The sequence below is a fragment of the Geotrypetes seraphini genome, chromosome 6 (assembly GCF_902459505.1).
Source record: "Geotrypetes seraphini chromosome 6, aGeoSer1.1, whole genome shotgun sequence".
Classification (NCBI taxonomy): domain Eukaryota; kingdom Metazoa; phylum Chordata; class Amphibia; order Gymnophiona; family Dermophiidae; genus Geotrypetes; species Geotrypetes seraphini.
The window spans coordinates 27,698,880-27,716,100 of record NC_047089.1 but is presented as its reverse complement, the minus strand read 5'-3'; the positions used below and the strand labels follow the sequence as shown (position 1 = coordinate 27,716,100).

Genomic DNA, 17,221 nt, shown 5'->3' with positions numbered 1-17,221 from the left:
GAGAGGTTGTGGGGTAGTGGGCACTTATATTCATAAGTAGTGGGAGAATTTGTGGGTGTGAAATTTTTGTAAGAAGATCTTCTGGTTGTTGTCTCTGCATCTGTAGGTAGCTTTACTTAATAGGTTTGTGGGGGATAAGCTTTTGTCAACTGGGGTTAACTGCAACATGCATAGTTCTGGCATCTACATGGAAGCAACAAAAATGTACTAGATTGGAAGTTGGTGGTAGAGGGCCTGAAGTGCTAGTACGATATATACAAACAGCTCTTAGAAACCATCAAGTGGGGCTCCTTTGACAGAGAGTAGAAAGCTTTTCAAGACTGGCAACGGCACAATCTTTGCTTGTGAGTTTATGGATGCATAACTACAGACTGTTCTGTTTTTGGGGGTGGGTGCATAGAAATGGTATTCGTAATCTGTTTCCTGTGAACTTTATGTAATGTTCTATACATTTCGTTTGCATAAAGTTTAAAAAAAAAAAAAAAAAGCTTCCATTTCAGCTGACACAATAGTAACAGTAGGTATTAGTGCTGCCCGATTCACGATTCGAATCGGTTCGTTTTTGTAAAAAAAAAAAAAAAAAAACGGACTTACCGATTCATCCCGATTAAAGTTCATTCTTTTTTCACTGCCGGCCGCCGGACTTGTTCCCATCTAACGTAACTTCCGGTTTTGCAAAACCAGAAGTTACATCAGAAGAAACGAAAGGATGTGGGAGCGTCGAGGGGGAGCGAGCAGACCTCGTGCAGCGGACCAATCGAAAGCAAAGGGTATTTTTTGGCTGTCTCTGCATTTCTCCTCTCTTCCCCGTGATTCCACATCCAGTCGAGTAAGTAACTGAATCGGCAGGGGGGCTAGAGAATCGGCAGAGGGGGCTGAGAATTGGCAGGGGGGGCTGGTGAGTCTTGGGGGCTGGGGATGGAAGCTGAAATCGGCAGGGGGGCTGGGGATGGAAACTGAGAATCGGAATGGGGGCTTGTGAATCTTGGGGCCTGGGGATGGAAGCTGAAATCGGCAGGGGGGCCGGGGATGGAATCTCAGAATCGGCAGGGGGGGCTGGGGATGGAACCTCAGAATTGGCAGGGGGCTGGTGAGTCTTGGGGGCTGGGGATGGAAGCTGGGAATTTTTGATATGATATTGCCTTGGTTAAATAAAATGTTTAAACTTAAAAAGCTGTGTCATTAACAGTGAATCGAATCGAAAAAATCGATTCAACAGGGTGAATCGAATCGAAATACTCTGAATGGGGCAGCACTAGTAGGTATGTCATGAAAAGGGCTGTGTCAGCGATGTGATGTAACTTGAGTTTTTGGATACCACTTCCCTTTAGATTGTAGTTGGCTAACCACTCTATTAAAATTGCTTCCACAGCTAATGACAAATTTATTTTACTTTGGATACTGTTCCTGCTTCTGTTACCATAGTTGACACCCATATAATTATGTTGGCATTCCTTCGTCCTTTCTGCCACCTAAGAACAGAGTTTCTTTTCATTCTCTTCTGCTCCACCCAGCTGATGAATCTTGGAGAACGACTAATAACTTATAGATTTATCTGAAAACAGAATATATTAAAGGCGTTTGCTTCACACAGGGCCGTTTTACTAAAGTGTGTTAAAAGTTAGCACAAGCCCATGTTGATTCCTGCATTAACTTAAAAAAATGGAATGAGGCAATGAACTGGCAGGAATGCGCCTTACACTTAACAGATACAATATCACATGTTTATGTTTAATGCAGCAGACAACATGGAGCATCTAACATAGCGTGGGTGTGAGTAATCAAAGTTCTGGGCCTGTGGGGAGGCTGGTTGAGAGAAACAAGACAGCCAAGACCAAGTACAGAGCAAACATTTAACAAAAACTAAAACACAAAAACACAACCCCAATGCTCGACTTACCTTGCAGGCGCAACAAGATCAAAAAGGCACTTTCCACATGCTACCGCCTTACCCCACTCTGGGTTTGGAGTTTTAAACTTTGCTTGGGCTCCACCCATCAAACCCCTTACCTCCCGGTTCCCTAACTCTGCTTCCCTTAAGGTGGGCCAGACTCTTATCCTTTATCCTCTCACCTTGGGTTCTGCATCCCCAAGCCTATATGTCACGTCTGTCTGTCCAGGTTAGACGGAAAGCTCTTCCAAGCAGGGAGCATCTATAAAATGTCAAAATGTACAGCGATACATACGCCTTTCAGCGCTATAGAAGTGATAACTAGCTACTACAACATTTTTATTTGGATTTATATCCCATCCTCCCAGAAGAGCTCAGAACGGGTTACAAGTTTACATACATAATAAAAGAGGACAGGATATAATAATGCAGAGCATGACAGTACATTTTAGATCACACATTTACTTATTTCTACCAAATTGCCATGTAAGAGCAAGACCCCCTGCTCAACAGAGCTTACAATCTAATCAAAGCAGATAAACAGGACAAATAGGGGTTAGGAAATACTCTTTTACAGTCACCTGAAAAAGTGGGAGGGAAGTTTCGTGGAGACATCAGGAAGTACTTTTTCACGGAACGAGTGATAGAGCATTGGAACAAGCTTCCAGTACAGGTGATCGAGGCCCGCAGTATCCCAGACTTCAAGAATAAATGGGAAACCTATGTGGGATCACTGCGAGAGTCATACCAATGAATAGGGTCGCTAGGATATAGACTTAATAGAGCAGGTCAGTAGAGTTAAGGGGGTCAGTAGACTTAAAAGAGGGTCAATGGTATGGGCAGACTTGATGGGCTGTAGCCCTTATCTGCCGTCATCTTTCTATGTTTCTAAGTCAGGAGTGTCAAAGTCCCTCCTTGAAGGGCACAATCCAGTCGGGGTTTCAGGATTCCCCCAATGAATATGCATGAGATCTATTAGCATAGAATGAAAGCAGTGCATGCAAATAGACCACATGCATATTCATTGGGGGAATCCTGAAACCCCAACTGGATTGCGGCCCTCGAGGAGGGACTCTGACACCCCTGTGTTAAGTGCATCTGCATTACCTGCAGTATAATTAATGCATGGTAAAAATATCTATCCATCCCAATATTCAGAACTATTTAAACCAGAAATAGCCACTAATCAATTAAATAGCATTTTGGTGCCTAACTGCCATATTTGTGGTCAGTGCTGAGAAGTTAACCAGCTCTATCGCACAATAACTGTCAATATTCAGTGCTGACTAACTAATTTTAGTAGGCAAATCAGGCTGCATAAATAGCAGTCCTATTTTTGCCTGCTATTAACTTAATCGACCAGTGCTAAACCACAGAAAGGTGAGTTTATTAGCTGAGCTGGTTAACTTACTCCCCTTTTACAAAAAGTGTAGCAGTTTTTAGCACCAGATGTGTTTTTTTAGTTTACGGATGTTGGAGGGTACATTGTTTTTTTCCAACAGCATCATTTTGCTGTGCTGGTCCAGGCTATTATATTAGCTCATCTGGATTATGCAAATTCTCTTTACATCAGTTTAAGTAAGGGCAATTTAAAGAGACTGCAGCTGCCAAATTAATTTTTGGTAAGAGATGATATGATCATGTCACTCCATTACTGAGTTCATTCATCAATATACATATCCTCATTTATTAATAGACTAGTGTTTAAGCCCGTTACATTAACGGGTGCTAGAATAGATGTCTGTCTGTCAGACAGATGTCTTTCTCCTGCCCCCCTGTCTCTCACCCTGCTCCGTCTATCTTTTTTCTTTCTGTCTCTTTCCCTGCCCTGTCTATCTTTCTTTCTCCATCCTGCTGTCTATCTTTATTTATTTATTTATTTTTTCTTTCTGTCGCTCTCCCTGCCCAGACCCTCACTGAAGCCGCCTTCCAGCCGTGCCAGCTAAGGGATCCCTTGCCCTTTCCTCAATCCTGCTGTGGTCAATTGCCCGCACATTCCTGGCGGGGGAGGGGAGGGGTTCTTTTAGCTCTCGTTCGCTGAGGTGGTGATGGCCCACCCCATCCATGCACTCTCTCTCTCCTACCTGCACTCTAAATGCCTGCTTCTCTCATCCGCCCAAAGCCTCTCTCTCTAGTAGCTATCCCATGTCTCTCTTCTCCTCACCAACCCAGGCCCCAACTCCCAATCAGGCATCTCTTTCCGCCCCCACCCAACTATCATTCTCCTCCTCGTCCTCCACCCTCATCTCATGACTGATTCCCTTGCTCCTGCCCCCAGCTGACCGTCTAACCTGCCGGTTTCTTCTTCGGACAGATGGGAATGATCTCCCTCTCCCCCCTTGCTCCAGGGGAGTTTACTTTGGGGGGGGGTGTCACAGTTGCATGCATCGGGAGTTTTTGTTGTTGCAAGCTCCCCTTTCCCCCTACATGCCAGCGATTGTTGGGTTTTTTTTGTTTTTTTTCGGCAGACAGAGAGAGGGGGGGAGTGGCTGCCATGGTGATCTAGCCCAGTGTTTTTCAACCGCTGTTCCGCGGCACACTAGTGTGCCGCGAGATGTTGCCTGGTGTGCCGCAGGGCCGCCGGGCCCGGAGCTGACAGGGGGCCCGAGGCAGGGGCGCCAGTAGCTCGCCAAGGCAAAGTGAGTCGATCACCCAGGACTCACTTTGTCTTGGCGATCTAATCTATCGAGCCGATAAGTCTTCTTCTCCCCGACGTCAATTCTGCAGTCGGAGAGGAAGTTCGGGCCAGCCAATCGCTGCCTGGCTGGGCGGAACTTCCTTTCCGATTGTAGAATTGACGTCAGGGAGAGCATGCGTCGGCGTCGGCTTTGGGGCCTGTTATCCATTGGTGGGTCCTGTTCCCCGATGGCAGCGGCAGTGGCAGTGGCTTGGGGAACGGCAGGGAGAAAGAAAGAAAGGGGGCAGGCAGGGAAACAGAAGGAAAGAAGAGAAACAGAAAAAAAGAAAGAAAGGTCAGGGAGAGAGGAAGAAAAAGTTGGGGGAGGGAATGAGGTGTGGAGGAGAGAAAGCATACAGGCTGATAGAAGGGAAGAAAGATTGGATGCACAGTCAGAAGAAGAAAGTGCAACCAGAAATCACCAGACAAGGTAGGAAAAATGATTTTATTTTAAATTTAGCAAAGTGGAGGCAGTATTACCACAGTTTTCAAAGGAATTTGCCCAAATAACTTAATAGTTAACTGGGTAAATTCCCAGAGATGAAAACTTCCCTTCACTTACTATGCACAGTTCTGAATTTATATCTGCTGTCTATATTTTACAATATGGTCACCTTTTACTAAACCGCAATAGTGGTTTTTAGCGCAGAGAGCCTATGAGCGTCAAGAGCAGCGCTGGACATTCAGCGCAGCTCCCTGCGTTAAAAACTGCTATTGTGGTTTAATAAAAAGGATGGAGGGTATATTTGTCTATTTTTGTATGCTATAAAAACCAAATACAGAGAGAGACTGAGAGCTGTTGACGAAGAGCTACGTGTGTGTCTTTCTTCGATTCCAGCCAGAATATCAGCTTTGTGTTCAGCCAAACAGGCCCAGGTTTCGCACTGAATAAAGTATTTTATAATTTTTATTTCGTAATAAAGTAATTATAAAATACTTTCTTTGTGTTTATTTGATTCCTATTCAAGAGAATTACTTTATATATAGTCAATATAGGCAGAGAGTTAAATTTTTTAACATTTTCTAATGGTGGTGTGCCTCGTGATTTTTTTCATGAAACAAGTGTGCCTTTGCCCAAAAAAGGTTGAAAAACACTGATCTAGCCGACTCCCTTGCAGGAGTTATTTTTCAGTTTAAAGGTGCCGCGGCGGCTCCTCTAACAATCCCCGCCTGCATTAGAAGTCTTCTCTGAAGCAGGTGCGGCTCGTGATAGGAGCCGTGGCGGCACCTTTAAACTGAAAAATAACTCCGGCAAGGGAGCCGGCCAACTGGCAGTTCAAGTTGGAGCTTCGGTCTGGCCTGCTCCCTGCTCGCCTTGCCGTATTGTATTTTTTAGTTGAAAGATGCGGCGGTGGCTCCTCTCATGATCCCCACCTGTGTCAGAAGTCCGACACAGGCAGGGATCGTGAGAGGAACCACCGCCGCGTCTTTCAACTAAAAAATACTCCTATCTGCGGGTCCCTACAGCTCACGGAAAACGGGAGCACGCAGTGGGAGTGCGCATGCGCGGCTTAGGGTTTTATATATTAGATGAAGGGAATTATGAATACATCTTCTAATATAACTCAATATTTCATAGTATGTGTGTCTGTCTTTCTTTCTCTCCTTGGCCGCTGTCTGTCTGTCTTACTGTCTCTCTCTTTCCTTGGCTGTCCACCACCACCCTTTGCCTGCTTCCCCCGTCCTATAGTAGCCCTTCTCCCTTCCTTGTACCTCCCCCGTGTCCAGCAGCACTCCTTCTCTGCTCCCCATGTCCAGCAGCAGCACTTCTCCCTTCCTTTTACCTCCCCTGTGTCCAGCAGCACCTCTCCCTACTCCCCCTGTCCAGCAGTAGGCCTTCACCCTAACTTTGACTTTCCCCCTGTCCAGCAGCACCCCTTACCTGATCCCTCTTTCCAGCAGTAGGCCTTTTCCCCTTCCTTGTACTTCCCCTGTGTCCAGCAGCACCCCTTCCAGCAGGGAATTTTTACCTGCATGGGACACCTCACAGCACCCACACGCCACCCTCCAGCCATTCCTCTAGGCGCCAGCTATCAGGAGTGAAACCTCCACCGCCGCTCAAATGACTGCACGTGCCGCCAGCTGTCACAAGCCGTCACACACGCCGCCAGCCGTCACACATGCCTTAAGCCACCATGCGCCACAAATAGAATATGGCCACAGAAGGACCACAGTCTCTTAAGTGCGCATGCGCGCTTAGGGTTTTATTATAGAGGATGAATAATGGATTGTAATAGTTGTACTTCCTGTTTAATTATTGTTTTCTCCTACCCTTTTGGGTTAACTTTGTGAACCGGATCGAGTCCCTTTTGGGAAAGACCTGGTATATAAAACTAAGGATTGGATTGGCAGTAACAGCTCTGACACTCATAGAATTCCTATAAGTGTAGGAGCTGCTACGGCCATGGCTGGCACTAAAAACCGCTTTACGCTTTTGTAAAAAAGGGGGCCAACAACAACAACAAAAAAACCTCAGGTACTCAAAGCCGGAATCAGCCCAGCATGAAATATCCAGGGTCAACTCCGACCACAGCACTTAAGAGACTGTGAAGCCGATATTTGGCCAGCAGGAGGCAGCCTGCATGAGTTAACTGTATGGAAAGATGCTAGTCATGCTTTCAGTAACTTTGCAGTTCACACATTAAAAATTTTGTCCATTTCTATGTGGTAAAAAGCAAAAATTTTACCATAGGTTTAAAAAAAAAAAAAAAAAAAAAAAGAAAGAAAGAGATTGCAGTAAGAAAACAAAAATTTGAAAAGCCTTTACCTCTTGCAAAATGGTTATAATCTCATAACTCAACACATGTTAGGAAACAAACACTGCAGAGAAATAAAGAATTTACAGGCACATGGGAAATGCTAACCCATGTCCAAGCTAGCTTCCACAGATGTAATAAATATTTTCAGGAAGTGCCTGGATTTCTTTTAAAACCAAGAATGTGTTGCCGAGTGGAGCAGAGCTGTTCAGATTCCATATTAAGTAATGGCCACATGAGTTCTATGTTAAAGCAATACTACTAATTGGAGGGGGGCTTGAAAAGCTCTGCTAGGCCTCTCCTCAAGTGCCAGCAGCTGAGGCGAGCACAACCAAGTCGCAAATTTTGCGAGACCAAAACAGATTCCTGTGTGTTCAGTAATTACAAAATTTAAGTGAAAAAAAAATTTAGGGCCCGTTATTCAGCCTGCAGGATCAAACCTCATCTCTTTGGGCCGGGTCTGGAATGCATCTACGCATGTGCAGGCGCATGCCAGACTCGGCCCTGATCTTACCAGCTTTTCAAAACCCAGACAAAGTGCCGGATTTTGAAAAGCCATCCGGACAGTCCTCTGAAAAGGACTTGTCCGGGTAAATCCGGACATCTGGTAGCCCTACTAAATGAGACCTATATATTCCATGCTATTCCTTATTGTACAAATGCCAGGGAATTATCCGAGCATGACTAGTATTCAGTATCCCCAACTAGTGCTGCCCGATTCGAATCGGTTCACCTTTTCACTTCGGGTGAATCGATTCAAAATAGATTTAAAACACCAAAAAATTAGCTTCCCAATTCGGACCCTCCCCCCTTGCCCCCTAAAGCAGGAGCGGCAGCACTGCTCTTGCTGGCCGACCGCTGCCGCACCTGCTTTAGAGGGCGAGGAGGGAGGGTCAGTCGGGAAGTGCTGCTGTCGGCTCACCCTCCCCCGGCTTCCCCTTGGCCTCCCCGCACCGTTTACCTTATAGGTGAAGCCTGCAGAGCAGATCGCGGTACTAGAGTCTTTGCAAAGTGCTTCGAGGCTGTTTCATCCGCTGCGATTCTGCCTCTAATATCAGAGGAGGGGCGGAACCGCAGCAGAGGAAACAGCTCAAAGCAGTTTGCAAAGACTCTAGTACTGCGATCTGTTCTGCAGGCTTTACCTATAAGGTAAACAGTGCGGGGAGGCCAGGGGGAACACAGAGGCCTTCCCGGAGGGGGGGATGTGCAGTCCTTCGGGATGGGACAGGCCTTCAGGGGGACAGGCCTGGGGGGATGCAGGCCTTCAAGGGAGGAGTGCAGGCCTTCAGGGGGGACAGGCAGGCCTTTGGGGGGGGGGGGGGGCAAGCCTTCAAGGGGGGGTGCAGGCCTTCAGGGGAGTGGGGCCCTGGTGTAGAAGTACACGGAGGGAGGGAAGGGGGGATTTCAAAGAGACGTGCATATGGGGGGGGAAGAAATAATGGGTCTAAAAATAGAGGAGAGGGAGAGAGATAATGGATAATGGGATTTAGGGAGGGAAGGAACAGAAAGGGAGAGAAGTTGGACACAAGGGATGGTGTGGAGGGGAGATAGAGATACTGGATAGGAGGGTAGTTGGGAAAAGAAAGGGAGAGATGGTGAACCTTGGGGTGGTGGGGAAAGGAGGGAGAGATGCTAGATGAGAGGGTAGTTAAGAAAAGGTGGATGGAGACGAAAAAAAAGAAAAATGCCAGACCTCTGGGGGAGGGAAGGGAAATGGAAAGGGAGGATGGAGATGGCAGATGGATAGTTAGCACGGAGAAAGAAGAAAGAAGGAGGACCCTGGCAAGCAAGTTATCGGAAGACAACCAGAGCCTGGGACCAACAATATTTGAATAATGATCAGGCAACAAAAAGGTAGAAAAACTAATTTTATTTTCTGTTTTGTGATTACAATATGTCAGATTTGAAACGTGTATCCTGCCAGAGCTGGTGTTAGACTGCAAACGTGAGCTAGGATTTAAGAGAGAGAGGAAAAGTCCTCTTTTTGTTTCTTTATTTTATTTACACCACAGCGCCAGTGTGATTAGGAGAAGACAAAGGGGGTGAAGAGGCTATAAAATAAACCCACCAGGATGTTTGAAAAAAATACCCAATTGGGCAGGAAAATCAAATCGAAAAACCAATTCAATAGATTGAATCAAATTGAAATCGAATCAAAATTTATTTTCCTGAATCGAATTTGAATGATTTCCTGTGGCTGATCAGATATGTTTCTTAACAGAGCAGAATTAAGAACATAAGAATAGCCTTACTGGGTCAGACTAATGGTCCATCAAGCCCAGTAGCCTGTTCTCACAGTGGCCAATCCAGGTCACTAGTACCTGGCCAAAACCCAAAGAGTAGCAACATGCCATGCTACTGATCCAGAGCAAGCAGAGGCTTCCCCCATGTCTTAATAACAGACTATGGACTTTTCCTCCAGCAATTTGTCCAAACCGTTCTTAAAACCAGCTGCACTATCCACTCTTACCACAACCTCTGGCAATGCCTAAGTGATTTTGCCCAGAGTCCCAAGGAACAGGCTGAGATCAAACTCACCACCTCAGGGTGTTGAGACAGCAGCTCTAACCACTAGGCCACTCCTCTCCTCCTAAATATTTTACAATCCCTTTGTTTCAATACATAATGGCCCCTCTCATGCCTTCAAGTGATTCACAGCCTTGTGACTGCAGCAAACACTCTAGGGTGCAAGGACGACAGTGAGTGACTGAGAAGTCGCCATCCAACAGCGATGGTAAAAATCCTAATTATACTAGCCACTGAGGCTGTTTAAATTAATGCTTTATTTATGCACATTAGTATTTATTGGTACTATGCCTAAAACCTTTTGCAATACCATGTGAAATGGGCTGTTTCCAGATATTTCCTTCTTGTGTATGCATTTTTATATTTTGCAATGCACAGGCATTATGTAAACATCTGGTTTTGGTTAGTACACCAAGCATGAGATGACAAAACAGTTGTCTTGTGTAATTTATATCCTTTAATTAGTACAGTATTACCCCCACTCTATTTCATAAATTAATACTTTAAGCATCTCTCCCTTCTTCCTTATAAAAAAAATAATCAAGTAATGTTCCGGAAAAATGTAGATAGCCAGTATTGACCCTGTCCCATGACATTATAAAGAGAGAAGGGGGAAAGGGTTTTTTTTAAACTAACGTGTGATAAGGGAACAATACATATTTGGCCTTAAATACAAGCTACTTTATTCATGGAAAGTAAGGCTATAATTTTTATTCTTGCTTAAGAGCATTAGGCCACCGACACACGGTCTGAAGCTTTCCGGCTCCATCTTAGAAGAGGCCAAAGCAACAAATATAGCAATAGAGGACTCCCCCCACTCTTTATAACTTTAGCTCAGGCCCAAGCCCCCACCTCCACAGTCAATGACCATAAGAGTTGCCAAATATCAGAGTCTATAAAGTTTATATTCTGAACTGCTATCAGTGGCATAGTAAGGGTAGGAGGCGCCCAGGGCATTGGCACCCCACCCGGTTCCCTCTTCTCTGCCTCTCTCCACCACCACCACCACACTCACGCCCTGCCCTCCCTTCCCACCCCTGTACCTCTAAATCTTCATCTGCGCGAGCAGCTTTTCTAGCCTGCTGCTCGCGCTGGTGTTCCCTCTGACATCAATTCCTGGCCCTGTGACCCGGAAGTAATTTCAGAGGGAGCCAGACTGGTGCGAGCAACAGGCCAGAATAGTTGCTCATACTTGTGAAGATTTTTAAAGAAGGTACAGGGGTGGGGAAGGGAGGATGCGAGCGTGGTGGTGGTGGTGGGGGAGGGTGGAGAGGTGCCAATGCTCGTAGAGGTCCGCCCCCCCCTTTACTACACCACTGACTGCAATCACAAATTGTGAACATAGGTATGAGATCACAGCCAAGTCTGAATGTGCAACATTATAAACTGAGTGGCGCAAAGGCTAAAATGATATCTAGACCCAAGTGACTTTCCAATTGATGATACAAACTTTAATCTTTCCCCATCTTGACTAGTGTAATGTGCATGCAGGTCTACCAGAGTTGGCGATTAAACTTTTGCAGATACTTGCTGCTACATTATTAGTGGCACTCAACGATTCAAACATATTATACCAGTATATCCACTTGTATTGGGTATGACTGATATGTGGATGGTCATTTTCAATACAAGTTTAGATGTTTTGCGGAAGATGCCCAAAAATCCAGTAACAAACACGCCCATTTTCAAAACTGCTAAACATCTATCTTGGCTGTTTTTTTTTTTGTTTTGGTGGTGGTGGGGGGGGTTCAAAAATGACCATGTCTCAGATGTATGTCTATCTTTTTGAACCAATTAAAAAAAACAAACAACAAAAAAACATCCAAAAGAAAGATGCACAATACAAGCCATTGCGATGTAGGAGTAACTTAGTAAGAAAGTAAAATGAGAGCAGATAGATGCAAAACTACTGGACCCAACTCTACACCATACCAATAGCCCTTATGCCTGCAAGTGTCACCTATACATAGGTACAGTGGGATTTGGGCAGATTTTGGAAGGCTCACAGATTCCATCATAATTGTAGTAGTTAAGATAGGCCCCAAGTTCCCATCTCTATGGTTTGCTACACTACCCAGGTGAGACCTTTGTGTAACCTGTTGATTGAGTTCCTTTTGGGCTTTTCTACGAGCATCGCATATGCTTACAGTCTTTTTAAAAATTGTTTTACAGTTTGTATTCCCAGCACTGGAGTGACCCCTAGTGGACCAACAGACACACCCCTGAGGCAGGTCTCCACCTGGGGGCTGAAACACGGACCGTGTCGGGTCATCAACTGGATCCTTTCAACACAAGGAGATCACATTTATAGGACTTTTTTTAATGCATGTGTTTCTGTATTTATTTTGAATGTATAGAAATAAAAGATTGTTTGTCTCGAGGTTGACGTGTTCTATCCCACTGCCCACTTGTTATCTCTTTGTTGCTATACTGCCCACCAGGCTACTCCAGAGACTTGCTTGCTGCTGTACTAAGATGAAGCTATCATACAGCCAGGTATGTACATTTCATTCACATGGATGGGAGGGGGATCGTGTTGACATCCCTCCAGTGGCCTTCTGGTCAGTCTGTGCACCATTTTGGCACTTATTTGCTATTAAAGCAAGACTAGCTCTAGAAGTCCAAATAGTGCCTTTGACGTAATTCTTAAAATGTTTCGATTATGGCAGAAAAACATCCAAGTCGTAAGCCTGTCCTAGTTCCGCCCACACAGCACCTCCAGTGTGGCCCCTTGAGATTTAGACGAACTACTAATCAAGAGCACCGATATCCATCTAGGATGTAGGTTTTGAAAATAGCAAATTGGAAGGGTTTGGCAACAAAAACATCCATCTGCCCCTTTATGCCACTTTTTGGATGGTTTTCTGTTTAGAAAATGAGCCCCATAGAACCATACTTGCATAAGCTGCACGAGGCAAAGTTCTGACTACTATTTAAGCTGTCCAGCTTGCCTAGTTAGCTATGCAGGTATGGGCAGTGAATACTGCCGGTGCCCCACACAACTTTTGGAGACTGCCCTGATTCTGCTGCAACAGTCAGAGGAGATGTTAACCAGGCCGTGCTACCAAATATCCCTTCCCAGCCCACTGGCTTAACTAGGCAAGAACCTATCTGCCAATTAAATCTTTTTTTTTTTGAATATCGGAGCCCTTGATCCTAGATCACTAAAAGTGGAATCCAGTTATGTGGAATTTCTCTTGTAATATTCATTTCATACATTTTAGCTAAGAAACACCCTTATTAGCAAAGGCTACATTGGTTACCAGTCGAGGCCAGGGTCAGATTTAGGGCTCCTTTTACTAAGGTGCGCTAGCGTTTTTAGCACACGCGCAAGATTAGCGCATGCTAGCTGAAAAATTACCCCCTGCTTAAAAGGAGGCGGTAGCAGCTAGCACGTGCTAAAACCGCTAGTGTGCCTTTGTAAAAGCAGCCCTTAAAGTTTGGTTGTATATGCTATAAAGTCTTACATGGTTTAGCACCCGATTATCTTGTGGATCGTTATTTATTCATTAATTCACAACGCCCAAGACGCGATTGTAATTTGTTTGCTTTTCCATTGGTAAAGGGTCGTTTATGCAAGAGCTATTTTCAACGACCCCTATCTTTTCAGGCAGCTTCTTGTGATAAAGAGTTTGTAAATCTGTTAGTTAGCTCTGTCTCTTACCAGCAGTTCAGGAAATGATTGAAAACCTATTTAATTTAAGAAATTTTTGTAATTTCTAGGTCATGTGCTTTTATTGTCACGGTTTCAATTTTCTTTTGTAAATCGCATAGAACTCCTAAGGTACTGCGTCATATAAATAAATTTGTATGTTATATTATTGGCATAAATTTAACTAGCCTGAAAACAAGATCTACCGTATTTTCTCGCATATAACGTGCGCGTTATACGTGGTTTTTACAAACCGCGCATAACCTTGTGCGTTATACGCATGAGCGCGTTGTACAAATTTTTTTTTACATAGTTCCCCCCCCCGACATCCGATTCACCCCCCCCCGCAGGACCGCTCGCACCCCCACCCCGAAGGACCGCTCGCACGCACGCACTCCCACCCGCACCCCCACCCTGAAGGGCCGCTCGCACTCCTATAGCCTCCCGACCCCCCCATCATGTAGAAGCTCCTACCGGGGTCCTGCTGCTTTCTCTTGGCGGTCCCGGCCCTTCCGTGAGCCCTGCGCCTGCGCTGCTTCCTCTTCCAGCGGTTCCCCCTTTCTCTAACGTCAAGCCCTCTTGCTCAGCCAACTGCGGCACCCCTGACACGATCGGGGCAAGAGGGCTTGAGCTCCCTCTTGCCCCGATCGTGTCGGGGGTGCCGCGGTTGGCTGGGGCAAGAGGGCTTGAGCTCCCTCTTGCCCCGATCGTGTCGGGGAGTTGGGGAGTCGGCGGGGCAAGAGGGCTTGACGTTAGAGAAAGGGCGAAACGCTGGAAGAGGAAGCAGCGCAGGCGCAGGGCTCACGGAAGGGCCGGGACCGCCAAGAGAAAGCAGCAGGACACCGGTAGGAGCTTCTACATGATGGGGGGGGGGGGTCGGGAGGCTGTGGGAGTGCGAGCGGTCCTTCAGGGTGGGGGTGCGGGTGGGAGTGCGTGCGAGCGGTCCTTCAGGGTGGGGGTGCAAGCAGTCCTGCGGGGGGGGGGGGTGAATCGGACGTCGGGGGGGGGGGGCATCAGGCTTTCAGGGTGGGGACAGGACTTCAAGGGGGAGAGGAGAGTTGGGGCGGGCGAAAGGAGAGTCGGGGTGGCCAGAGGAGAGTTGGGGCGGGCGAAAGGAGAGTCGGGGTGGCCAGAGGAGAGTCGGGGCGGGCGAAAGGAGAGTCGGGCGACATGCGCGGTATACAAAAAATTCTGTACATAAATTTGTGTTTTCCGTGCGCTATACCCGTGTGCGTGTTTTACACGGGTGCGCGTTATCTACGTGAAAATACGGTACTCAAGGAGCTCAAGGGTCACAGCTCACGGTAGCTCCCTAGATCTTTTTCATCATATTTCAAATCGATAGATTAGCAATAGACTAGATGCAGTGCCACCAGTTAATATATATACACACACACAATGTAATAAGAATTTAAGATTGCTATTAATACCTGGATAGGTTTTTTTGGACAGACAACATTAACCAATGAATCACGGTAACAGCCCTGTTGTGTAACCTCTCTCAATACCACCCAAAAACTGGGTGGATTCAGGGTAGGTCACTTCTAAAAGATGCACAACTGCTCCTCCACCCACAAATAGTGTAATAACAACTATTCAAATGAAACATCAGCTACAGGCATTGAACTGATTTTCCTCAATCCATACTGTTACTCAGACTCTTACAGGAAGTAAGTCAAAAACAGCATTTACATGTTACACAATGTTCCTCTGAGAGTGTATGCTTATAAAAAAAAAAAAAAAAAGATTCCCATCAAGTTTCTTCTTCATTCTAACTACAGGAAACATGTCAACTAGAAATAAAATACATCCCGCACAGAATAGCAAACAGAATTCTCACATGCACTGCAGAAGGGTCTACAAAACATTTATTGCTATGTACTCTCCGGGGAAAAAAAAAATACAGACCTTTGAAAGTAGAAATGTTACTGAATATACTTGTGTATAAGTCATAAGGACATAAGCAATGCCTCTGCTGGGTAAGACCATCCTGCCCAGCAGTCCACTCGCGCGGCGGCCATCAGGTCAGGGAGAGGTAAGTGAATCAGGCCGAAGGGAAATTTGATTGTAAAGGGGTTGCATGATTGGTTTGCTTTGTGAATCTAGCCCTAAGTGGCCCTTTTTATACCTATGGGCTCGTTAGCATTTAGTACACATTAAGCTTAGTAAAAGGGCCCCTTCTTGAGGTAATTTTATAGTTACACAGGCACCTATGTTGCCTAAATAACATTGCTCCAATATAGACCCCCTACTTGGACTTCCTACTTAGGCAACCTGCTATAAAATTACCCTGTATAAATCTGGCTTTTATTGTACGGTAGCTGCAAAACCTAAGGTCTTCATTTACGAAATGAATATGAGGCATGAATCAAATGGTTGTGGATTTGGGTAAAGAAACATTTCTCTGTGTTCCTAAAGGGGAAACAAAAAGACATGGCTAAAAGATCAGAAAATAGTAAGAAATTGAGTTTAGAGGGTAAAATGTCAATCTCACATGTTAGGATTAGGACAACAATGCTGTCTGTGGCAGGTGCTAAGCTTTGGAATGCGCTGCCTGGAATTTTGCGATATTGTGCTGGGAGGATGAATTTCAAGAAAATGTTGAAAAGGCAACTGTTTGTTTATGCCTTCCTGTGTTAGTTGTGTTGAAACTGTGGAGCTTAAGTCGATTTGTATGCGGTATATACATTTTTAAATAAAATAAATAAAAGTATTTGTGCAATTGCTTGAGAGCCCGACTTCCCAGAGCACTTACTTTATGCAGCCAGAGTGGAATATTCCCAGCTTCACTGTGTGATAAGTGCTTTTGCTGTACTGCAGCCCAACAGAAGGAGTCCACATAGGCAGCCTGGCGCCAGGAAAAGGAGGTTGGAGCAAAACAACTGATCTGGGTACCTGTAAATGTAAACAGGAAAACTATATCAGAGCGTACCAGATTTAAAGATGTTTTTAGTACAGTAGCTGTATTGGTCTAGAGCAGGGTTGTCCAACGTCGGTCCTCAAGGGCTGCAAACCATTTGGGTTTTCAGGATTTCCCCAATGAATTTGCATGAGAAATATTTGCACGCACTGCTTCCATTGTATGCAAATAGATCTCATGCATATTCATTTAGGAAATCCTGTAAACCTGACCTGGCAAGGACCAAGGTTGGACACCCCTGGTTTAGAGAGAAAATTGATTCTTTGCAGGGGCATGCCATAACTCAATATTTCGGGGTGGACTGGGGGGAGGGCTCTAAATTTTTCCTCCATCCCCCCCACATCATACCTTTGCTGGTGGAGATGCTCAAGCTCCAGCAGTGGAAGAAATTCTCTGCCTGAGCCATCTCTTGTCTGCTGAAGCGGCAAGGAAGCCGGCAGGGTGTTCCAGCTTCCAACATCAGCAATTCTGCACATGTGTGCAATTCTGGAGGCCGCATTACTGTAAGGATGTGCTGAGACTGGAGTCGGTCCAGAGAATGGCCACCTGGATGGTCTCGGGACTCAAGGATCTCCCATACGAGGAACAGCTGGATAAGTTGCAGCTGTACTCACTCGAGGAACGCAGAGAGAGGGGTGACATGATCGAGACATTCAAGTATCTCACGGGCCGCATCGAGGTGGAAGAAGATATCTTCTTTTTCAAGGGTCCCGCGGCAACAAGGGGGCATCCGTGGAAAATCAGGGGCGGGAAACTGCACGGGGACACCAGGAAATTCTTTTTCACTGAAAGGGTGGTT

At 45.7% G+C, this 17,221-nt stretch overlaps 1 protein-coding gene across 3 annotated transcripts in view; it reads right to left on the bottom strand.

Annotated features, from left to right (window-relative positions):
• The window catches only part of PANX1 (pannexin 1), a 77,609-nt gene that overhangs the window by 52,636 nt on the left and 7,752 nt on the right, over positions 1 to 17,221 (bottom strand). For all 3 annotated transcript variants that reach the window (XM_033950086.1, XM_033950087.1, XM_033950088.1), the window contains exon 2: positions 16,258 to 16,397. In XM_033950086.1, coding sequence (XP_033805977.1) covers positions 16,258 to 16,397 — 140 coding nt within the window. The remainder of the gene's footprint in view (positions 1 to 16,257; positions 16,398 to 17,221) is intronic.